The sequence below is a fragment of the Mercenaria mercenaria genome, chromosome 1 (genome assembly GCF_021730395.1).
Source record: "Mercenaria mercenaria strain notata chromosome 1, MADL_Memer_1, whole genome shotgun sequence".
Lineage (NCBI taxonomy): Eukaryota > Metazoa > Mollusca > Bivalvia > Venerida > Veneridae > Mercenaria > Mercenaria mercenaria.
Window position 1 is genome coordinate 83,698,378 of NC_069361.1, and position 25,404 is coordinate 83,723,781.

The following is a 25,404-nucleotide window of genomic DNA, read 5'->3' on the forward strand; positions in this document are numbered from 1 at the left end:
CTCGAACTTTTGTGCCTGTGTTAACATACAACATGCATGCACCGCTATATATGGTTTTATTTTGTAGGTAAGGCATTTAAGAAAGCAAATTTATATCATATGTTATCATATGATCTGGATGTGGGCGGCATGAAAACAAGTGAATTTCTCATTTGATGCTTATATACCGCCTTTGGTACGTCTGCCTACCGTGTCCGCAGAAACTGCAATGTCTGCTCACACTGCCACCAATTCGACACCGGCCGTAGAGGGTTTCATACCAGATCCGGACAACTCGACCATGGATACCGAAGATTCATCACGCGAAATGGGCATTGGCGGATGGGTAGGCAAAGAAAAAGAGACCTTTAGCGACACCGGGAGTGCAAGAAGAAGATTGGTCATTACGGAAGAAGATGAGGAGGACGCAACAGCAAGACCGCTGGAAGACATCCTGGATTATTCTACAGAGGAAGCGGAGCAAGAAGACACCATCAGGGAGACACCCATGGACAATTCTACGGATACAGAGGATGAACCTACGAAACCCGTCAGCAGGAACAGCAAGAGAATAATTCTAAGCAGCCCAGAGGATGTGACACCAAGGAAGAAGTCAGGCCCAAAGAAGTCTCCATATGGTTACAAAAGGACATTAACCCGATCACCTGGCCTTAGAACACCAAAGAAGAATCTAATGAACACCTACGATTACACGGATGGAACAAAAGGAAGGTTAAGCAGTGCTGGTTTTTACGCGGTTCCCATTGGATTTGAAAAACAAGAAGTCTTCTTAAAACTAGGGGAATGGTACGCTATGCAGGGGAAATGCAACAAGGAGCAGTCGGTGAAAAACGTCGTTAGACTTACTTACTTGATGGGAAACAAAGCTTCAAGATTCAACATAAGAAACATTACCGCCGACAGATACATCCTGGCCAACGAATTTTTAAGATCTCACAACGTTGACGTACAGACGCTCATCAACTATAACAAATGCATGAAACACTTTTTCGATTTCTACTTGAACGATGACTGCATCAACCTGAAACAAGACGACAGGGGGGAATACGACAGGGTTAAAGCAATAAAATACAAGTTTGGCCTAATTTTCAAGCAACTAGAGAAAGAAGCAAGAGATCGACAGAGACAAAAGAAGGCGACCGAACTCAACCCAGCGACACCGTACGAAGTACAGACAGTATTGAGGGTGGCGAAACCAACATTCGAGAAGTCCATGGAGGCATGCAAACAGAGGGTACTATCTAAAGTTGAACTCGCGGAAGTTAACAGGTATATCGCGGCTTTCGTGTGCCTGGCGCAGGGCAATTGGCCATCGATGGTAACTAATGTAACAGCAGCAGAGTACCACACCGCAACAAGTCAAGCTCCAATAGTAAAACAAGGACAAAAATATTGGGTGGTGATGGTGGGGAAACATAAGACCGCTTTACAATATGACGCCAACATTGTTTTGGATGAGTACTGGAAGGAGAAATTTCAATCTTACAACAAATATATTAGGCAACAAAGAGTGCAGGCAAAGAACACAGAAAACGACAACTTCATATTACAACATGACGGACAGCCATTTGTTAAGGTATCGCATGGACTAACACAACTACATAGGAAGTACAAATTGCATCCAGAATACACTGCAAACGACGCGAGGAAGAGTTTTGAAACGTACAGCTCGAGGTTTAACAAGGAATTAAGGAAGGACATTTCTAACTATTTGGCTCACTCAGAACACGTGGCGAACACACACTACAGGGCACAGGGACAACACAAGGCGGTAGAGACGACAATACAATTGAAAGGGATGTACCAGTATTATACCACACGCGACCGAGATGACCATCCACAGGCATACGAATTGACGGAAGGCTCAGTAATAGAAGGAGAAGGAGAAGTCGAACAACAGGAGCCACAAGAAGGGACCAGCACCGGCGGCGAAACATCGCAAGGAGATGAGACAGAGGAAACCAACGCAAACAACATAGCCACACCACCCAGATAACCACCGATGGCACCCAAAACAGGCAAAACTACAATCATAAAGAAGACCAACGAGATTATGATGGAACTAATGGCGCAATTCAATGACGACCTAACGCAGGCTCAGATACCTTCAACGACATCAATAATGGACCAGTTTAACGTGAGGTCGGTCGACCAGGCCAAGCAAATCAATCGGAAGCTACGGTACAAGAAGGAGGAGGCATGGACTGAATATTTTGCGAACAAGCAACTGGTCAGGATATCGAAGCAGAAGAGGATTCACGTTGCCCAGCTGAACGAGGTCCCACAACCACCAACGTCGGAGGACATGTATGAGAAGTGCAGTATTAAAATCAACCAGAGCAAAGTACAGAAGAGGATGACAGAAATACTACGCCAACACAAGACAGATTTCAAGCAGAGAAGCGAAGAGGGACTAATGACATTCATCCAGAAGCAGAACTGGAAGCATATTTGTATTGGAGACGCCACCGAAGAAAAAGGAAAAGGAGTATTTGCCACAGACGACATGATAAAGGCCGGGGACGTAGTTTGCGACTATCACGGGGCGATTAGGACAGCACAGGAAGCGGAAAGACGACTGCAGGATTTGCCTCACCCCATATGCAACTACATGTTGTTTTTCAGGAGCAAACATGGAACAAAGATGTGTGTCGACGCGTCGACGGAATGTGAATGCCACCCACCAGGAGAATATCTTAATACCAGTCCCGGAAGATTTGTAAATCATTCTGCGAAGAAACCGAATTTGAAACCGATGCGGAGGGAAGTGAATGATAAAGAAGTTGTTTTGCTAGTCGCGACAAGAGATATTAAAGCAGAAGAGGAGCTATTGTTTGACTACGGTTCTCGACGGTCTGAAGATGGCGAGAAACTAGATTGGCTACACGCATAGGTATTTCTTTACGTATTTATTATATACAATTTACAATCCGCTATTTCTCTAGTATCTCGCTTAAATGTCTACTCATTTGCTATTGTTAGGGAATTTGCATTGGCTTGTTGAATAAACGGGGTAACCGAGAACGGTCCTCAGAGCAGGAGCCTTAACGTTTTCTTTATAATGATTGTACTGTATGTCCTATTGAGTGTATGCTTCAATTCTCTATTCGTAAGTTCATGATGTTTATATCTTTTTATTTAGGTATTAATTAATTACTTATACGCCTACTCATTTCTTATTGTTAGGGAATCTTCATTGGCTTGTTGAATAAACGGGGTAACCAAGAACGGTCCCCAGAGCTGGATGCTTAGCGTTTTGTTTTTTATTATGATTGTGTGGTATGTAGTATTAATTGTATGCTCACATTGTGTATTTGTAATTTAATACTGTAAACCTTCTTTATTCATGCATTAATTAAATTCTTATATGCCTACTCATTTGCATTTGTTAGGGTTTATGTGTCTTTGTATTTTTTTGCAATGTTAAACTTAAAAGAATAAACGGGGTACCCTTCCGAGGTACCTGAACCCACCCTTACAGCTCTGCAGACCGCTTCGAGGTGTAAGGGATCAACACGAGTAGCCTAATTTGCTATCCGTGGCCTACGGGCAGAGGCTTTGCTAATGTATTCTTCCCTCGTAAAATTGCAAGACTAATTCATGCTCGAACCCATTGGTTCACGTAAGTATTGACAATGAACTGAGGTATTCCTTTCGGTGATTTGGTTGTCACTGAAAAGGGCCGTTGGTTTATTGACTTGTCGCCAATTCACAGCACTTTCATGAAGACTTTGAACGGTATGCCCTCTCTGCGAAGTTGACTGATGACAATACAAGCATCTGCCGGTGTGTAGAACGCGAACCTAAGATCACCTAAAACCGCACACTCAGTGACGTCTTTACCTCGGACAATGTCCGACAGTCTGGCAAAACAGACACCATCTTCTACCAGAAGAAGCGTATGCGCGTCTCTAGGTTCAACAACAACAACTCTTGCCATCGTCCAAAGATGTAATAAATGTCGCTTCGTGGCAGCGTGCCTTTTATATCAGACTCCATGGGGTATCTATGTCACTAGGAGACGGCAGAGAACCATCCAATCAATAGACGGCACTGGAAAATGAGCCCCGCCTACGTAGAGATGTGCGCGTCGGCGGGACAAATTCAAGCCGGGTACAGTAATTGCATCCTTCAGAAAAACATGCTCGCCGACGCGCAGTATGTTTCTTTTCTAAGTGATTATTTAACTGTTTTATTAGGGATTCTCCCCTTCCTTAAAGACACAGTAACTATATTTTAGTCATATTAGGATGTCCAGATACTGTAGCTAAGTAGTTCGTATAAAACCCAGCGCTGTTATAGCACTGAGCAGTATGCAAGAAAATGTTTTTTTCTATGTATCGCTTTTAATACTTTATGATTGTTTATTTGGGTCCTCTAATACGTTCAGACAAACGTGAGCACTACTAATCTATACCATTAACTTAAATGCTAAAAATGAAAGTGCGCGCACGCGGGACAAAATCAAGCTGAGTACAGTAATTGCATCCGGCGGAAAAAAAACACTCGCCGACGCGCAGTATATATTTTTCTAAGTTTTCTAAGTATCGCTTTTGATACTTTATAATTGGTTCTCTTGGTCCATTTTAACGTTCAGATAAACGTGAGCACTAATTATGCTACAAAATTAACTTACATGCTAAAAATAAAGGTGCGCGTCGGCGGGACAAAATCAAGCTGAGTACAGTAATTGCATCTTGCTAAAAAAAACACTCGCCGACGCGCAGTATATTTTTTCACTTAGTTTGATATAAATGTTTATTATGTGTTTCCTCTTCTTTTAGACCCTATCTACTATTGTATGATAGTCAGAGTATGAATACTGACCATTTTTCTTATGTGGGTATCGACAAAAAGCTTTTAATAAAAAAGATAACGTAAACATACAGTTATCAAAAGATACATAATATGTACTGCCGAGGCGCAATAAATATTTTTCCTAAGTGATGATTTAAATGTTTTAGAAAGGGTTCTCCCCATCCTGTAAGACACGGGTATTATTTTAGTCACATATATGCTAGCAAGATACTGTAGGTATGTAGTGACCAGCATGTCGTCGGTAGTAAAGCTAAAACGCGCTGTAAAAACGGCAAAAACGGCAATTTTCGTATTTCTGACAGGCATGGGTCTCGAACTTTTGTTCCTGTGTTAAGTTACACTATACATGCACCGCTATATATGGTTTTATTTTGTAGGTAGGGCCTTTAAGAAAGCAAATATATATCATACCTTACGGTATGACCTGCATTTTATCGGCAGTAAAGCTAAAACGCGCTGTAAAAAGGCTAAAACGACAATTTTCGTATTTCTGATAGGCACGGGTCTCGAACTATTGTCCCTGTGTTAAGTTACACTATACATGCACCGCTATATATAGTTTTATTTTGTAGGTAGGGCCTTTAAGAAAGCAAATATATATCATACCTTACGGTATGACCTGCATTTTATCGGCAGTAAAGCTAAAACGCGCTGTAAAAAAGGCTAAAACGACAATTTTCGTATTTCTGATAGGCACGGGTCTCGAACTATTGTCCCTGTGTTAAGTTACACCATGCTTGCACCGCTATATATAGTTTTATTTTGTAGGTAGGGCCTTTAAGTAAGCACATATATATCACAATATAATATGAGCAGCATGCGACCGGCAGTAAAGCTAAAATGCGCTGTAAATAAAGCTAAAACGACAATTTTCGTATAGTAGCACAGAGCAGTTTGCATGTAAATGTTTTTGTTTTTTTTTCCAAGTATGGCTTTTAATACTTTATAATTGTTTCTTTGGGTCCTCTAATACGTTCAGAAAAACGAGAGCACTACTAATGCTATAACATTGACTTTAATGCTAAAAATGCAAGTGCGCGTCGGCGGGACAAAATCAAGCTGAGTACAGTAATTGCATCTTGCGGAAAAAAACGCTCGCCGACGCGCAGTATATATTTTTTTTAAATTTTGATTTAAATGTTTATTATGTGTTTCCTCTTCTTTTAGACCCTACCGACTATTGTATGATAGTCAGAGTATGAATATTGACCATTTTTCTTATGTGGGTATCGACAAAGAGCTTTTAATAAAAAAAGATAGCTTGAACATAGAGATTTCTAAAGATATATAATATATACTGCTCGCCGAAACGCAATAAATATTTTTTCTAAGTGATGGTTTTAATGTTTTAGAAAGGGTTCTTCCCTTCCTTTAACACACAGTTACTTTTTTAGTCACATATGTGCCACCCAGATACTGTCCTAAGAAAGTCGTATAAAACCCAGCGCCTGTTATAGCACTGAGCAGTATGCATGTAAATGTTTTTTCTTCTAAGTATCGCTTTTGATACTTTATAATTGGTCCTCTTGGTCCTGTAAAACGTTCAGGCAAACACGAGCACTACTTATGCTATAACATGAACTTACATGCTAAAAATAAAGGTGCGCGTCGGCGGGACAAAATCAAGCTGAGTACAGTAATTGCATCCGGCGGAGAAAAAACGCTCGCCGGCGCGCAGTAATTTTTTTTTCTACGTTTGATTGTATGAGAGTAAAGTATGAATATTGACCATTTTCTTATGTGGGTATCAACGAAAAGATTTAAAAAAAAAAAAAGATAAACAGTAGAAAGAAATAGATGCATATCAGCTAGACAGTTGGCTCGGCGGGCCATCAGTGCACAGTTGAATTGCAGAGACTGATTTATTTATTCAAACATCAGCCGCCTGCACTGTGCTAGGATCACGTCACCAGCTTAATAGCATTTACGCATTCTATTCATTTATTATTTATTTTTTTATTATTTTTTTTTCAGAAGAGGCTAGACAATACATAAAACATAACCATAATGCAGACTACAGACTAAGGACAGCGACAATGAAATAAGAAGATTCAATATTACGACAGATACAAGTGACAGCTACATGTATCTTAGTGGCAGACAAAGTCTACAAAAAGGAGATTAGCATGTCTCAGAAGCAAATGGACGAGCTAGAAAAAAAAGTTCACAGTGAAGAAGGACGGTGATACAGAAATCAGAAGGTTTAATATACCCACAGATACAAGTGACAGTTACATGTATCTTAGTGGCAAAACATTTTAAGCAGGCTTGAGCGGAATTCTATTATATACATATATAATAGCAGACTTGGTTTTATTAAGTCTGTTCATAAGAGATCATTTCAACTCTTACGCCCCCTAGCACCTGCAAAAGGTGACATTCTTGCAAGTATGAGGATAACAAACTGATACTCTATGCAAACACAGCCAATATATAGACCGCAGATATATTTTTAATCACGCCGTCGGCGCCGGTTCTATGCCTTATACGTATCTCGCGGGGTCCCAGCAATCCCCCGTCTTCATTCATGCTTTGCTTTAACATGTGAACTGCTGTGAAGCTCTCTAGTGCCTTTTTTTAGAAAGCCGTCGGCGTCGGCGTCGGCGTCGGCAACAAGCTGTACATACATTATACGGGGTCCCAGCGCATCCCCAAATACGTTCTTGCCCAGCTGTAACAACTGGAAAAGTCCCAGGTCAGAACAGTGACCTTAATTCTCCGTTACGATATTATTTGTCACGCCGTCGGCGCCGGGACCATACCCAATACATTTGTAACGGGTCCCAGAAGAATCCAATATACGTTATTAATACAATTGTCTTCGTACCTTACATCAATAGCTACGAAATTGGCACTAAAAGCCTGTAGAGCCCTGTCGAGTTGCAGACCTCCGACGCCGTCAGCGGGATACCGAGACGCCGGCAACATGACAAAAACATCTCCAGCAGGGTCCCAGCACAACCCTGTAGACAATATATGTACGTATACCTCTTCAAAAAACGAAGAAACATGCAAGTACAGTCTGCTGTACCCGAAGTACAGTTTACTGACCGCGAGCATTTTCTTCCAGGTACAGTTTACTGTACATAGGGGCAGTAAACTGTACCCGAGTGAAGCTCTTAAAATTTTGCTCCCATCCTATGATGTAAGCCTTCGGGCGTATATTGCCCCGCTTGGCCGCGCTCTTGTTTATTCTTATGAAAAGTGTTGAAAACCTGGTTTCATGGCATTGCCGCGTTTCTTGTTGTAGAGTGGTTAAGGTTGCTGATTATGAATCACTTTTTCTTGATTGTTGTGGGTTCGAAACGCTGTAAGAGACTCACTCGAAAAGCGGACAGATATAGCTTTGGCTCTGTCTGTCCTTCCATCCTTCCGAGAAAAAAAACAAAGACAAATATCAAACAGGGAATGCCACGTACCAAAGACGCAGCCTCCCCAAAACGAAACCCACAGCACGCAGACGTGCACACCACACACACACACACGCACACACACACACACACACACACACACACACACACACACAAAGCCAACACATGAGGACAAAACGAACAAACAAAGGAACACAGTGGGACACCGCCTTGGAACGGTCAGTTGCAAAAACACCACTGGGGAGCTTAAACCGGTTTATAGTGGGCACCCAACCTCACTCTTACCCCCACCATGTTCCAAAGACACGGGACAGTGTAAATAAAAGTAATCCCCTCCAGGTGAATCTCTAACGCATTTAATGGAAACAAAAAGGCATGGCATGTAAAACACAAAAATACTCGTGTATAAATATATAAAAAGCAAACCTTTAGTACCAAAGACACCTGAGTAAGGTTAGTCGCATTTAGCTGATATTTGGTTTTTGTGCTTCTATTCACTCAGACATGCTTACCTGCAAATTTTTTGTTTATCAAATTATTATGACCAGAGTGCTTTTATATAACGTGATTAAAAACAACAACATTTGTCCTCCCACAACTGTTCTTTGCTATTGTTTAGTCATTTCAAGTTGACATTTGGCATTATTTAGTCATAGCTGCTTCTGTGCATTTTTTTAAATGAAATGAGTATGACCAAAGTTTTTTCCCAATTATCTTGGTAATTATGTCTCCCACCACACAGTGGTGTGTGAGACATATTGATTTACTCCTGTCTGTGTGTCTGTCTGTCTCAAAGCTTCTCCGCACATCGAACATTTCTCATCCGATCTTCACCAAACTTCAACAAAATGTGTTTGCAAATAAGTGCTCGGCCAAGTTCGATAACTAGTCAAATCGGCCCAGGCACTTCAGAATTATGGCCCTTGAAATACCAAAAAAAAAACACCAGATTTCTTGCGCATTTTTGACCTCAAAAGGACCCCTATACTACTTTTAAGGGTCCTTTTGGCGTCAGAAAAGCGCATGTGCTCTAAGTAAACAGTATATAAAGACTTACTATTTAGATGATTAGGAAGTTGTGGGAGAAATGCGCTTTTCTCATAAGCATCTCTAGCTGTTTGTCACGTTCAGCTGATACTTTGCACGGTTATTTGTATTTAGATACTCATATCTACGTCGTTTTACTGCTTGAGTAAATAAATAACGGTGACTGCGGGAAATTGCTGTTAAAATTTCATATCCAGTTTGCCTCGAATCCGAGCAAGAGCTAATTATAAATAAAATATATGAAAAAAAAACGTGATAACGGCAAATTTATGACTTTTACCAGCAATTACTTTATACACTTGTGAATAAAACGTACATGTATATTGATTACCGGACACCTAGCCACTTCCGAAAGAAAAACATCTGTTTTTACTCGCAAGTTTTATTTGTATATATTTACTATTCAGATTTCTGTTAACAAATCAACAGTGCCATCAGTGTTTTTAATTGATTCGAACGAGTCATACATTTCGCTAGGGATTGTATTCACAGAATTTGTCTGTTTTTCATGTTGAGAAGTCGATCCGCTGGCTTGCGGAATGTCTGTGATTCTACCCAGGTGCACATCTGAAATTAAGCACAGCCAAACAACAGGAAAAAACGTTTTGCTGGATTTTAAGACATGGTTCTCGTGTTTAGTTGTATATTTATCTGATTGAAAGAGTCACGTAATACAGGTCTGTGTGGTGTGTAGTTCTACATAGATAACCGCCATGTCTGAATAATGCATGGAGTGGTACCTGGGTCTTCCTCCACCATCAAAAGTCGCCATATGATCTATATTGTGTCGGTGTGACTCTAAATCTAAACCAGACAAAAACAAAATTGGCCTTGAACTAACTTTACTGGAAGTTGTGTTCTGCATGTCGTCTCAATATGCCAAATATTTAGGCCAAATATACTTTATATTTCACATTGACTGGACATGACCACACATATTGACATCGTCTATTTACGATAATAGTTTGAAAATCCTTGCATGGTTTTAACAGATGTGGAGCAGACACAATTTTGTGACGGACCGAAAGACAGACAGAAGACCGACCAAAACTGGGTGGCCAACCCACGTGACATTTCAGTATCGTACACATGTGGAAATTGTTTGATTGTTTACTTATAATTTCCTTACTATTTGACTGATTTAAATAATGTAAACAGGTTCGAATACAGACTTTCCTAGAAACGAAACGTCTGTCAGACTTACTCAGTACTTTTCTCAGCTACTTTGCCCAAATGCCTTTTTCATGAACCAAATGTTTAGGTAACATGCACACTGCGATTTGAGCGACGTGTTTGAAGAAAGTATTGAGAATATGTGACAGGCGCTTTGTATTGAGGAAAGCTGTAGTTTTCTGTCTTGTTATCTTATAAATGCCCGTCAAGTAATAAAAATATAAACAAAAATGTTACCTCAATAGAGTATTTTTTCCGGTGTGTATACGATATCGAAAAGTCCCGTGATGTGGCAACCCCAAAAATAACGTGTTAACTCCCTGAATTGTGGGGAGACACAATTAGTCGCACATGTTTCGACTTGTGGGATTTAGGGCGGAGGTCATAGATGGTATTGTATGCCAGCCACACACATACAGTAACTTCAACCTGAATCAAGGAAAATGAAATATCTCTCAACTTTACTATATGCTCAGGCATTCGCTAAACAGTACAATATAAACAAATTTATGATTTTAGACTTGCATAACTTTAAGTTGTGTATGATATTTTGGAAATCCTACTCGGGGGACACATTCCGATAGGCTCTCCATATTTCACATACTCACAATACATATACTGCTTTTCAGCTTTTTTGAGCCTGGCATGTAACTTCTATGTTTTTATTTCAAATGTTAATGGTTTTACACATTTTAGCATCCGAAAATAGATTTATTTGAGTTTCAATATTTCTGACACGCTAATTTTAATCAGTTTCAGACCTGCCAGCGTAAGAGCTTGGTCAAAGGAAAAAGAAGCAATTATACTTCTTATGATCAGTATTTTGTTTAATGATGCGGTTTACACAGAAAATAAAATTCATTTGAAAATATTCAAAACTTAACTTTAGTATATTGGCTGTTTAAGAGCTGTTAATGTTTTACGTTACTGAAGATACTTTAAATGTTCTAATAAAGGAAGCTGAAAAAGATTTCAAAATATTCAGTATGATTGACTATTTTGTCGGTTTCTCTAAAGAGTAGACAATTGCTATGAGAGGCAGTGAGGCAGGGACAAACTAGAGATCAGGACCAATGATACGATCTTGAAGCTAAAAGCATGAATATATCTATGTTACAGAATGTGGGAAATTGGATTAAAATATAAGAGAATCGTAATTGTTTTTCATCATATCATCCGACGGCTATGCCACAACTTGTATCTAAAATGCTTGTTCAAAATTACAATCCAGAGCAGCAACAGAAGTTTGGCCCGCAGCCAGCTGACTCACAGCTGTTGTACCTATAGGTATGTAGAGCTTCTTTACCGGTGTCTGACGCTGTTAGTTCCACACCATTATACACATGTAATGAGTTGAAGCAAGTTTTCCTGAAAACAGCAAAGGAGCAATTTTAATTAAAAAATTATGAATGATATTACTATAAGTGGATGGTCCGGTGTCCACAATTTAACAAATTCAAATCTTAACTAGAGCTATTACCAAAGGCGATTAATACCCTACGTCGCCGCTTGCGCTTTGTAACAGGGAGAGAGAGAAAATGTGATGATGACCTTTGCCATTAAAGTGTTACCTTGACCTTGGACCTAGTGATTTAGGTTGTGCTCTCTAATTGTATAAAATATATAAAATATGGAACAGACACAAATTTATGTTATTTGATCTTTGGTATCTAAGTGTGACATTGAATTACCTTGGGGGTCTTGGCTGTGCACTTTGCATGTCGTGTAGATGAGGTAAACAATTAATGCTAAATTTTATTGAATTCATTCGAGTAACTTACACGATATGGATTTGACAGGGAGATAAGATTTTTGATCCATGACATTGGACTTATTTTCCCAGTGGTTTCAAAAATATGGAGCGGACACGAAATTTAAGATCTTTGACCTTTGACCTCAAAGTGTGAGTTTATTGAACGGTTGTGTGCTCTGCACGTCTTCCGGATGTGGTTCATAACAAAAAATCTTTCCAGCAATTAAAAAGATATGGAACGGGCACGATGGATGGACGGACCAGCAGACAGACGGTCATGCGTGTATCTAAAGGTACAATTAATCTTGGTCAGAATCTTGGCTTCAATAAAATCTCGGAATACTTCGATACTTGGTCAATTGGGGTAAGAAAGGTCACTAGGTCAAATTATAGAAACTCTTTGCTTACACTCTAACGGCCACATTTTTATACCTGATCTGCATGAAAGAAGTTCAGAAAGCCTGTCTTTATAAAACCGTTCGGTTCAAACCTGGGTCTTGCGGGGTCAAAAGGTATGCTAATAGGCCCAATCGTGGGAAAAGCTTGATAACACTCCTGATGCCACATTTTCTACCTACATTAATTGAAAATCTTGACATAATTCAAAACTGGGTCATGTGATATTGCAAACTTGGTCACTAGGTAAGACCATAGAAAAGACCTTGTTAACTCTGCAGATGCCACATTTTCTACTTGATTTACATGGCATGTGGTCAGACTGAATGTCTTTCTGAAACTAGGTCTGCTTCGAAACTGTGTCATCTGGGGCCGAAAACAAAGTCTCCATGTCAAATCATAGAAAAACATTGTAAAACTCTAAAGGCCTAATTTTCTACCTTATTTTTATGAAACGTGGGTCTACGAAATCATGAGTCTAATGCTAGAAAAATCTTGCAAACATCAGAAGTAGTATAGGGGCCACTTTGCTTGTAAACAAACGGGCGCCATCTTGGATGACCTAGTTACTATAATTAGTAACTCATTTGCATATAAGAATTCATAATAAGTGCGCGTGTGCGGCGGCCATTTTGAATTCTAATGAAGTATTTATAAAAATGCTTAGGAATGCCTTGTATACTTATCTAGGGCGTGTTCGCGCACATCGAGGGTCAACCCTACAGGTCACAATAGCCTAAATAGTTTTCCCTATATATTCTATATAAAACTGACTTTTTTTTCAAAGAGCTAGCAAACATAGCTAGACCCATTTCAGAGAACAAATCCTTTCCTCATTTTAAAGAGTTATGATAAAACTGATTTAAAATGAATAGAAAAGTAGGGGTCATGTATCTTCTAAGAGAGATTTCTCTGGTCACATTACTGTAAACTGACATCAAAATCACACTTCTGCGACCCGGAAGTACTACTCATACTAAAATTGAGCTTGACTTCACCGAATACAACCTGCTCTCCCACGTTTCCTACCAAAATGTCAACAATACATCCACAGTGAAATCTAAACAAAAACTAGCCTCAATTTAGACCTCTGTTCAGCGAAAAATTAGTATTCAAATACTTGACAGCCGTTACGCGACTAGACCAGACGGCTCACACGCTGGTTCCTTTTAGTTTAGTTAGGCCGGGAGATAACACGAAAACAAAAGCTATACGCATGCGTTATAAAGGAACTCTAGTATAAAAATCATTCGAAAGAAAATGTATAATATAATTACGTACTACTGACCAGTCATTAAAACTATACGAGAATACCTATTTATAAAATGAAATTAAAAGACAAAATATTACCTACTCAACGGATGTAAACCCGTCGATATCCCACGCTAAAATGAACCAACACTTTTAGAATACAGATTAATACCGTCGTTTCTAAACATAAAATAGCCAATCAGAAGGCAGGAAAACGAACCAATAAAACATCTCCAATAAAGTCGTTTTGACCAATGAAAACGTCGAAATTTTTACCAATCGACGCTCAATATTATTAACGAATGACATCGCGAATTCAGAAAGCGAATCGTATATAAGAGAGTGCACAGCCGTCATCCATTGGAATTCATACGGATGACATGGAAAACTTTACCGTTAACACTTTCACCGGCGCAGACGAATTTTGCGGGGATCAGGCGTTCTCTTCTGCAAATGACAACGGTCGTCTGAATACTGATCAGAGAATAAACTATTTTGACAGACTTAAATCCGTACTATAACGTACAAATATGATGATTTTACATAGCGCGATTTATGAGCGCATTAATATAATGATTACAATTTCTTTAATAAACCCGATACGAAATACAATAGAAATAATTAACTAAATTATTCATACAACTTACCAGTCCGGATAAATTCGCCTAATGAATCAATGGTTGAATAGAAATATCGTTTCACTACCAACAGCCGATCGGAATGCATTATTTTGACAAGCGGTAACGTTTTTCCAATACAGGTTGAGACACGTATCGCTTTACGTCTACTCCACGCTACACATATATCGATTTTAAACAGCGCCGTTAACGCTTCATACATAATTATAGAAATGATTATAGCAAAATGTCATGAATTTACCCGATACGAAAATGAAACAGAAATACCTAATTTAATCGTTCATACAACTTACCTGTCCGGATAAATTCGCCTAATGAATCAAATCTTTAGATGGTTGAATAGAAATATCGTTTCACTACCATCAGCCAATCGGAATGCAGTATTTTGACAAGCGGTAACGTTTTCCCAATACAGGTTAAGACACGTATCGCTTTGCGTCTACTCCACGCTACATATTTATCGATTTTAAACAGCGCGTTAACGCTTTATACATAATTATAGAAATGATTATAGCAAAATGTCTTTAATAAACCCGATACGAAAAATGAAATAGAAATACCTAATTTAATCGTTCATACAGCATACACCGTGATATGCGCTCTACCTGAGATCCTTTAATCGTATGATATTTACCTGTAGAACTGGAGTATATAACACTTCGCTACCTACAACCAATCAGGAAGAAGAATTTTGACAAGCGGTAACACGGATCGACTTTGTTTTCCAATACTGAGATAAAACCGCAGGGAAGTTTAATATTTATCCTTTAAATGAGAATCATTGAAAATAAGTGTATTAGTGCCTCTTGTCTGGTTTTTACCGGTTTAATCCAGTATTACTATTTTAATTGACCGATCAGAATTGAGATAAATGACGTTCTTACTAAAAATACAAGCCTCCTTTTGAAATCGAGGCTTTGTGGCGAGTATATAATAGCGCTTTCATCAGACAAAATCATTCAGAAGTCAAATCATGGAAAATAGTTCGGGAGTATTCGAGAATATGATGAATTCCTTCGCTGCGGACTTAAAGGAAGTGTGTCCGGTACATCACAAAGTATGGCTTTACGAAGCGCATTACAGTAAAGTACATTTTGGGTTTTCGGAAGACATTTTGGTAGAATTATTGACAAGCTATATAAGAAACAGGACGAATATGAATGTAGACTTCTCCATCATCCACACTGGTGATCCGTATACGGACATGGGGATTAATTTGCCTGACGGTCATTATTTGGTAGACATAGAGTGTGCTTTACGCGACTTTCTGGAAGCGAAGGGGTGTCTCTATGTTAAGTACAAGGACATAACAAAAACGAGAATAGAGTTCGATATGAATTACTCTACATGGGTATATATGCTCCGACAATACATGAACAAATTTCATCCGAAAATAGAACTCAAGTGGTGCGAACATAGCTTGCAACCAAATTCCTATTGCCCCTGTAACATCAGTACGGAACCCGAAGGACCCGGAAATATCTACATAGATGTACTAACTATGCTCTGTGATCATCATGCAAACAGAAATTGGTAGAAAAAGGCACTTTAAAGCGTTTAACTTGTTGCTGAATTGTATTGATCAATTACACGAAATTGTCTTATTTCTGACCTAGCAATATCAACCGCTTGGGCTACGGGTGTCACAAGTTTTACTACGGGGAGATCTTCCCCTTTTTGTTCTTGTGCTTCTCTTTCTCGTTCCTCTTTTAATTCGGCCATTTTTCTTCGATATGCACCGCTTCCTACAAAGTAACGGCCCATATGATCAGGCCGTACGTATCCGTCCCTCAGGTCTTTGAAATGTTGTATTCACTTTTTTGAGGGTCCGGTTTATCCGGGACCCGTTGTTCTTGTTTATAATCGTACACTTCTATGGAACCCATTTTGACACGGTGAAAGTTAAAGCACGCCAATCCTTCTTACAACGTTCATTCATCATCATCCGATTCTTGATCGTCATCACTTTCTTTATTATTATCCTCCATTGAATAGTCTTCTTTGGTTTTATGATCGGGCCACAACTCAACAAAAAGGTCTTTTCTAAGGGCAATGGCTTGCCGAATAGATTCTTTGACAGTCATCCCGTGCTGATTTTTAAGTTTCTTAGCCGACTGTATAATCTGCTGCTGAGTAGGGTCGTTTTGTAGCTCATAAAAGTCGATTAGAAATCGGGCATAATTTTGTCTCAGTTTCTTTCTTAGTTCAGGCAGCACGTCATTAGCGGTGTGACGGTAAGCTTCTTCAAAAGAGAGCCCTTGTTCCGTATAATTGTTAACTTTAGCTCTGAATTGTTCTTTAATAGATTGTCTGAGAGGATCCTGAAAACGCTTATGCCATATCTCACGGCGTGATCGCTCTTCTATAATCTCAACTTTTCTACGTTTACCGGGAGGTCCCTTGATCAAAGATCGTTTCTTTACAAAGCTTGTGTCATTATTTCTATTTTCTGTTTCATCATCACTATCATCATCATGGTCATCATAATCCTCCTCCTCATCTTCATCCTTGTCATCATTTTTGTCAGGTAAGTATCCTTCTCCATTGAAATAGTCTTCTTGTTTATTTTCATCATCCGTTCGTTTTCTCTTTTCTGGATTGTTCGCCTCGAAAATGTTATCGCGTAAACGGTGTTGTTCTGGGGTGCTCGATTTTAAGTCTATTACCAAATAACCGTGCGGTCTTGATGTCGCTCGTTCAAACCGTTTCATAAAGATGTTACTAGACGAAGGGTAAATTCTTCTCGCCAATGTAGCAATTTGTTGTCTGTCAATAGGATTATTAAATAGCACCAGATACTGCGTATTCAAAGCGATATCTCTACAAGCTTTACCTTGAGGGAACAAATTTTGGGTGAGATATACGACAGATATGTTCCTGTGGTGACTGCCCTTGGTAAAGAGATCAGCAATTCTTTGATCGCATTTAGCTTCAGTCATCAAGTCGTCAAAGACCAGCAGGTTCCTTCGATTAACATTTATATATTGGGAATCGTTTAGGTAGTCTGGAATACCGTGTACAAATTCGACCCCGGACATTTCACGCCGAAGTTCATCATACACTGGTTGCCATTGTCCAAAACACCATATGATACGCTGAGGCTGAGGTCTTACAAGATTTGATGATAACAAATTTCTTGTCCATTCAGTTTTTCCACTACCACTTGGTCCTGAAACGACCATAGAAAATGGATGTTGAAACGTGATCTCTCTTGAGATGTCCCATGCTTGCAATGGCGGTGAAAAACTGTCAGTGGCTTCGTCATTTCCGTGGACATAACGTTGATGTCTCCGCATGTTGTCGATCCTAGAGAAAGACTGATGGCAAACAGGACACTGATGCATTTGTGAAATCGATGTAAGTATCTTTTATCAAAAAGACACTGCTTTATTCTGTTTGCCATTCTTACGCTTTCTTGGGGCAGAGGAGAAAGAAGTGGAGGAGGAGGAGGAAGTTGAGGAGGAGGAGTGGAGGAGGAGGGCGAGAGGAGGAGGAGTGGAGGAGGAGGAGGAGTGAAGTGGAGGAGGAGGAGTGAAGTGAAGGAGGAGTGGAGGAGGAGGAGTGGAGGAGGGGGAGTGGAAGAGGAGGAGGAGAGGAGTGGAGGAGGAGGAGGAGTGGAGGAGGAGGAGTGGAGAGGAGTGGAGGAGGAGGAGGAGGAGGAGGAGGAAGAGGAGGAGGAGGAGTGGAGGAGGAGGAGGAAAAGGAGGAGGAGGAGGAGTGGAGGAGGAGGAGGAGGAGTGGAAGAGGAGGAGGAGGAGAAGGAGGAGTAGAGGAGGAGGAGGAGTGAAGTGGAGGAGGAGGAGGAGGAGGAGTGGAGGAGGGAGAGGATTGATTGGTTAACATTTCGACGTTTTCATTGGTCAAAACGACTTTATTGGAGACGTTTTATTGGTTCATTTTCCTGCCCTCTGATTGGCTATTTTATGTTTAGAAACGACGGTATTAATCTGTATTCTAAAAGTGTTGGTTCATTTTAGCGTGGGATATCGACGGGTTTACATCCGTTGAGTAGGTAATATTTTAATTTCATTTTATAAATAGGTATTCTCGTATAGTTTTAATGACTGGTCAGTAGTACGTAATTATATTAGACATTTTCTTTCGAATGATTTTTATACTAGAGTTTCTTTATAACGCATGCGTATAGCTTTTGTTTTCGTGTTATCTCCCGGCCTAACTAAACTAAAAGGAACCAGCGTGTGAGCCATCTGGTCTAGTCGCGTAACGGCTGTCAAGTATTTGAATACTAATTTTTCGCTGAACAGAGGTCTAAATTGAGGCTAGTTTTTGTTTAGATTTCACTGTGGATGTATTGTTGACATTTTGGTAGGAAACGTGGGAGAGCAGGTTGTATTCGATGAAGTCAAGCTCAATTTTAGTATGAGTAGTACTTCCAGGTCGCAGAAGTGTGATTTTGATGTCAGTTTACAGTAATGTGACCAGAGAAATCTCTCTTAGAAGATACATGACCCCTACTTTTCTATTCATTTTAAATCAGTTTTATCATAACTCTTTAAAATGAGGAAAGGATTTGTTCTCTGAAATGGGTCTAGTATGTTTGCTAGCTCTTTGAAAAAAAAGTCAGTTTTATATAGAATATATGGGGAAAACTATTTAGGCTATTGTGACCTGTAGGGTTGACCCTCGATGTGCGCGAACACGCCCTAGATAAGTATACAAGGCATTCCTAAGCATTTTCATAAATACGTCATTAGAATTCAAAATGGCCGCCGCACACGCGCACTTATTATGAATTCTTATATGCAAATGAGTTACTAATTATAGTAACTAGGTCATCCAAGATGGCGCCCGTTTGTTTACAAGCAAAGTGGCCCCTATACTACTATCAGAGGTTGCATTTTCTATCAAAAAGACGGGTTAACAAAGTTTATATTTAACTTGGAAAGTGGATTATATTGGGTTATAATTTAGTCAAGTCGTAGATAAAACTTATCACACTCAAGGGCCCATTTTCTATACCTAATTTAAATGAAACCCACTCAGAGTATTTGTCTACATACCGTCATCCGGATAAAGCTAATATCAATATTGTGAAAGGAAAAGAATTCTGGTAAAATTTCAAAAGGCCATAACTTCTAGGTCGTGCATGGTCCATTCATATCCTGAGAATTATCGAAAGTTATATTTTTCCGTAAGTTTAGACAAAAGCCCTTAAAAATTGTAGAAGTTATCTGGAAACTTGCAAATGTGAAAGTATAATTGTGAAAACGTATTTATGGAAGCGTATATGGTACACCCTGGTGAGATATTTATATGGTTTAAATGAACTTTTAACTACATAATTTGAAAAATGAAATGTACACGTCAATATCGAAATATATAAACTGTCGAGGTTATGTTGCAACTTAGTGGAGTTTAGACGATGGAGATTTTCTTTTTAGGATAACAATGAAGTAAATGAATTCTACTGATATATAATAAAATTAGAATTGTATCCGACTTTTTGATTATCAAAACTAATCTATATCAACAAATAAACAATATACGAATAAAATACATACGCGCTTTATTTCCACAACAGCAGAAGTTTGGACCACAGGTATATTTTAAACAGCTATTGTATCTATACGTGTGAAGTCCTTCTTTCCCTGTTTCAGCACCTCCGAGTACTATCCCGGTATAGACGTGTAAGGAATTGAAACACTTTTTCCTGTCATTTGAAAAATAATTCAGTATCTAAATCTGTCTTTCGCTTTAAAGAATAATTGAATCGAGCCATCCGAGTCGACTCGATATGGTGAACATTTGTGCCAAGTTTCTTTAAAATCCTTCAAACGGTTCAAGAGTTACAGAGCGGACACGAAACCAACTCATATGACCCCTAAGTGTGACCTTTATCTTAAAGCGAGCCATCCAAATCATGCGTCGATGTGGTGAACATTTGTGTCAAGTTTCTTTGAAATCCTTCCATGTGTTAAAGAGCGGACACGAACTTGCTAACGGACGGACAGACAGACGGACACCGGCGTCCCTTCCGGCCTATAAAAGTGTTAGTTGTGGGAAAAACAGAAGTCGAGTTCTTGTCTGATGTTTAAGTTAAAATTCTTCCACAAACAGAAAAGTGTTTATAAATATGTTGCATTGGGGGGAGGGGGAGGGATAACTACCAGAGTTATAAGTATACTCCAGAAAATCTCAGAATCCTCTACAAAAAAATAGATCCATTTTGACCATTTATGAATATGGCGAATGAATTATTATTGATAAAGCAGTCCATTCCGTTTAGGTTATGTATGTTCAATGGCAAGGTAATGCAGCTCATGGTTGCACTGATCAGTGGCTGCATTTCAGCTTAACATTTCGCCAATGGTTTAATTACATTTTAATCATAAAAACGTAAATTCAGGTACTCTGCTGTCAACGAATGGATAGGACAAGGCTTTGATTGGTAACTGCTTTTAATTAATAATGTTCGCAGCAAAATTAAAACAGATAATTCCCTGAATTTCTGCACGATTAATTGAACTGGTATGTTTATCTAATTTGTAAGACTATTCTGCTTTTTAAAAGAAATGTAAAAACGTTTCTTATCAAAAGGACTCATTGGTCGAGAGGGAAAGACGCTTTTCTACGGAGGTGAAGGCCTCGGGTTCGATTCCTGGCTACTCCAACTGCGATGTGTCCTTGGGCAAGGCACTTTATCACGTTTGCCTCAGTCCACCCAGCTGTAAATAGGTACCAGCAAATTGCTGGGCGAGAGGTGGGTGGGGGGGGGGAGGGCGGTAAGGTATAATTGGTTTTGACTGTTTTCTGAAAGGATAGGGTCGCTCAAAAGCTCTACAGAGCTTATGTTCATCGTTTCACAAAGCGACGGTAAATAAAATTTACCTTTACCACCTTTTACTTTTTTTTCAAAGGTAAATTGTGGCGCTTTTCACGAAAAATGTGTTTTAATATGTTCAACATGCATCATACTGAAATCAGAGCATGTTAAGACCGTAAGTTTTACGAAAGATCAGTGGTTCTACCCCCGGTACCCGCCCGTGTTGAAATAATGTACGGACGGAACCCTGTGGTCTTCTTCTTTAAAAAACTGGAATGTCGCCATTTGACCTTTAGATGTGTCGGTTTGACGTTTAACCCAACAAAAACAAAACAAAACAAGGAAATTCGATGAATTGGTATCCCCCGCCGGAAGGGTTTGTGGTGAGGAATGGCAAAAAACAATATATCCAGCATAAAGTTAAAGATGTTACTAAGAAGCAAATAATTTCATCATTAGCCAAAATCAATTTAACAGAAAAAATGTTCCCTCTTTTTTTGGTGGGGGTGGGGGCGGGGGGGGCGCAGCGGGTAACCGGATGAGGGTACAAAACTTCACATGTTGATATTATAAGTATTAATGGAAAATTAAAAATTAAAACAAAAATGGGGTGGGGGATGCATGATCGGGGTGGTAGGCATGACTGGATGGAGGAGTGAGGTGGGGAACGGTACAATCTTGCATGTTGATAAATATTCATGGAAGATTCGAAAAAAAATGAATGAAAAAAAATTTTTTAGGGGGAGGGGGTGTGACTAAGACCAGGTGTGGGTACACAACTTCACATGTTTATAATAAATATTCATTGAAAAGAATGAAAGAAGCTTAATGAAATTCTACCAATTGGTTGGTTTGTTATGTACAAATCTGTGGATTTTTAAACAACTAAAGGGCAATAACTCTAAAGTTAGTAAAGAGATCCGGACGAATTTGTGTATGCTCAACCACATTATGATGATCTAAATTCAGTTTAAGTTTCATAGTTCTAGGTCAAATATATCACAAGTTATGAAGCAGTAATTGCCATATTTATAGAACCTTATACAGTTAACACAAGAAACTTCTAAGGGTCATAACTCTGGTGTTACTTGGGCAATCTGACTGAAACTAGACAGGCTGCATAACCTTATAGTGGTAAATATGTTTATGAAGTTTTATTTAAATATTCCTAACCACTTTCTAGATATGGCTCCGGACGTGGAATTTTCATTAAATCAAGGGCAATAACTCTAAGGGAAATTGACCAATCCAAAAAAGAACTTGACGGGCATCATTGCAGTATGCTGGTTCATATTTATTTCAAATTTCATGAAATTCTACCTGCTAGTTACTGAGAAATGGCTGCGGACGGACGCGGACGTGGAATTTTCATTAAATCAATAGCAATAACTCAAAGGGAAATTGACCAATCCAATCGTAATTTATTACATTCCTATACATATTTTGTAAAAACTATATTTTACAAAAGAAAAAATAATTATCCGTGTCGAACAAGTCCGTACCATTCTTTTGTTTGCGTAATATTACCACGGTACTATTATAGAAAAATGTATGAATTGGTTAAGTTTTGCAGGTGGGCAAACCTTGAAATAAGAAGGAACAGGGAATAAGTAAAGTTAGATCTAATTTGACGCTTTCCTGTATATAACTATTTGTTTCAGAAGAAATAATATAAGTAGCTTTCAAACAGTTTAAAGAGTCAAATCGATGCGGTGTATAGATAAAAGCAATACCCCATTTTACTGCACACTGTGTCGCAAGTGTCTGCGGCGTTCGAGGTGCATGTTCGTCGTACAGCATATACATGATCAGGTTCCGTGATGAGTGATGTACATGTTCCTTGAGCTATTTCGTCCTTGTAGTTGAAAGATTGTACAAAACCTGTGTATACATAAAATGTAAGCTACTTAAACCCCGAATGGATGCCACAAACAAACCGTTTTTGTGTTTCATAAAAACTTGAAAAAACCCTTATATCAAAAAGTTTGGGGGTTTTTTTTGCTCGATTTTCGGCCATCTTCTTATTTTATTGCAGTCCTGATATATGCGTGTTTGTAAGATTATACAGTAAAACATGACTCTTTTATTTTTGCTTAAATTTCATTTTGTTGTAGAACATTATTATGTAATAACCACCATATGCTGTTTTCAGTAAATTCCGCTATGGAAACAGAAACTGACATTATTATAATTGCACTGAAGATGAAAAGTCATGTGTACTTTTGCACTGCCATATGCACAATAACTAATAGATATATATTAGACTTTTATTAATCTTCAATTTATTTTTATGTGAAAACAAGATCGTCTGAACGAAATATTTTCCAACCCAGTATTGATAATATCTGCGAGATCCATTTAAATAGCAGATACGGTTTGTCTGCGTCTGTTCAAGGCAACATTCCTCATGCCGAACAACACCGGTTAAAGTGCATATCCAAAACACTGAATCCAAGTACGAGGGGACATAATACTTTTGATGGTAAAACGCAGTGAATTAGAAGAAAATTAGTTCCCCGGCGCGGCGTGCTTTCTCATCGCCAGCATTATTAGCCTAAATTGCCCAAACTGGATGTGCGTACACTGACTGAAGGTTTGGGTTTAGTGTCAACACAACTTTAATGGTGTACAGTTAATGTGTGCGTACGATCAGAAATTTATTGCCGACCGCTTCCTCACCGTTTTGGTTCTCTCAGGTTTGATTTTTTAGTGTTTTATATGTATCAAGTGATTCATAAAACGGACTTCAAAAAATTGTCTTATTTTTCAGACAGCAGCCAGAGTAGTCAGACGTTCTAGGATCTTAATATGTTCTAGCTACACTGGTCAGCCAGAGTAGTCAGAGTGACCATGATTTCATTTGCTCTGGCTACTCTGGCTAGCCAGAACAGCCAGAATTTCCGAGATTGCCATTGGTACTAGCTACCCTGCTAATCAGAAATATCCAAAGAAAATACAGTAAAACTTGTTGCCAGAGTAGCCAGAGTAATCAGAACTCTGGTTACTGTGGCTGACCTTGACAGCCTGTTTCATAATTTTTTACATAGTCTGGCTACTCTGGCTGGCCAGAGTAACCAGGAATAACTGAAATGCGCACGGGTTCTGGTCACCCTGGCTGGCCAGAACAGCCAGAGAAAATTCAGACAAACATGTAAACTAGAGCCATTTTTAAAATGTATGATCCTTTTTCATAAAAATCATATACATTATTAGGTTGCACTAACTGTTGTATATAATTATCATGTAAATAAAAAGTTAGACCTATTGCGTGTTGTGTATGTGGTATATGAATGCTGAAATTCACAAAGATTAAAGCGAACAGGTCTATATATTTCTGATAGATTGAAAATCTTTAAAACAAGCCTAAAAATATCAAATAAAATAACAACAACAACAACAACAAAGAAACAGTAAGACGGTATATTTTCGAACAAAGTTAAGAGTAACACGAATCAGAAAATGACACTTTCCAAACAAAAAAGAATAAATAAAATAAACGGGTATATGCAAAGGCTGTTGTTTATATGCATTGTAAATAATGTTAAGGTATGTTTTCTTTTTATATAAGTTGTAATTTTACAACGTGGCCTGCCTCCCACGAAGGGTAGATACAACGAAGCGACACCGATCCATCCTGGATCTTCAGTACTTATACGGCTGTATGCCATACCACACTGGACTGTGATTTAGTGCAGTTCGACCTGGCTGTCATGGTCTTTTGTTTTGCATTGACCCATTCTGGATCTTATTCATGGCGTATTTTATCCCCAGTGTATTGTCTCGTATTCCTTCTGTTGAAAAAATGGCACCAAATTGAAAGTAAAAAACATATGTACCTGAAAATAAATATGCTATTAAGATAGAAATGAGAAATATTAAGTTTCATAATTAAACTTAGCTAAGACTGAAAATATTTTGCGAACATGATACCTGGTTACTTTGGCTACTCTAGCTGACCAGAGTAGCCAAACATGTTAAAATCCTAGAAACTCTAGCTACTCTGTCTGAACTCTGGCTACTCTGTTAGAAACAGCCAGAGTAACCAGAGCAAATGATATCCTGGTGACTCGGGCTACTGTGGCTACTTTGGCTGACCAGAGTAGCCAGAACATGTTAAAAATCTAGAAACTCTGCCTACCCTGGTTGAATTCTGGCTACTCTGGCTAGCCAGAG

General features: G+C 39.0%; 2 protein-coding genes across 3 annotated transcripts in view; one reads left to right on the forward strand and one right to left on the reverse strand.

The window, feature by feature from the left end:
* The first annotated feature begins 208 nt into the window (after positions 1 to 208).
* On the forward strand, positions 209 to 1,996 carry LOC123564728 (uncharacterized). The gene has a single exon (XM_045358497.2). The coding sequence runs from the start codon at positions 209 to 211 to the stop codon at positions 1,994 to 1,996; it is 1,788 nt and encodes a 595-aa protein (XP_045214432.2).
* A 9,410-nt stretch (positions 1,997 to 11,406) lies between these two features.
* Positions 11,407 to 25,404, reverse strand: part of LOC123532133 (uncharacterized) — a 31,500-nt gene continuing 17,502 nt past the window's right edge. The window contains exons 2-3 of one of the 2 annotated variants that reach the window (XM_045313492.2): positions 22,965 to 23,112; positions 11,407 to 11,777 (exon numbers count right to left, since the gene is read on the reverse strand). In XM_045313492.2, coding sequence (XP_045169427.2) covers positions 11,630 to 11,777; positions 22,965 to 23,112 — 296 coding nt within the window. In that variant the 3' untranslated portion in view covers positions 11,407 to 11,629. Of the gene's footprint in view, positions 11,778 to 20,030; positions 20,119 to 22,964; positions 23,113 to 25,404 lie in introns of those variants that run through there. The other variant, XR_008372697.1, reaches the window with a different exon arrangement.

Coding starts and splice junctions, on each gene's coding strand:
- LOC123564728 (XM_045358497.2), top strand. CDS start 209: ATGTCTGCTCACACTGCCACCAATTCGACACCGGCCGTAGAGGGTTTC.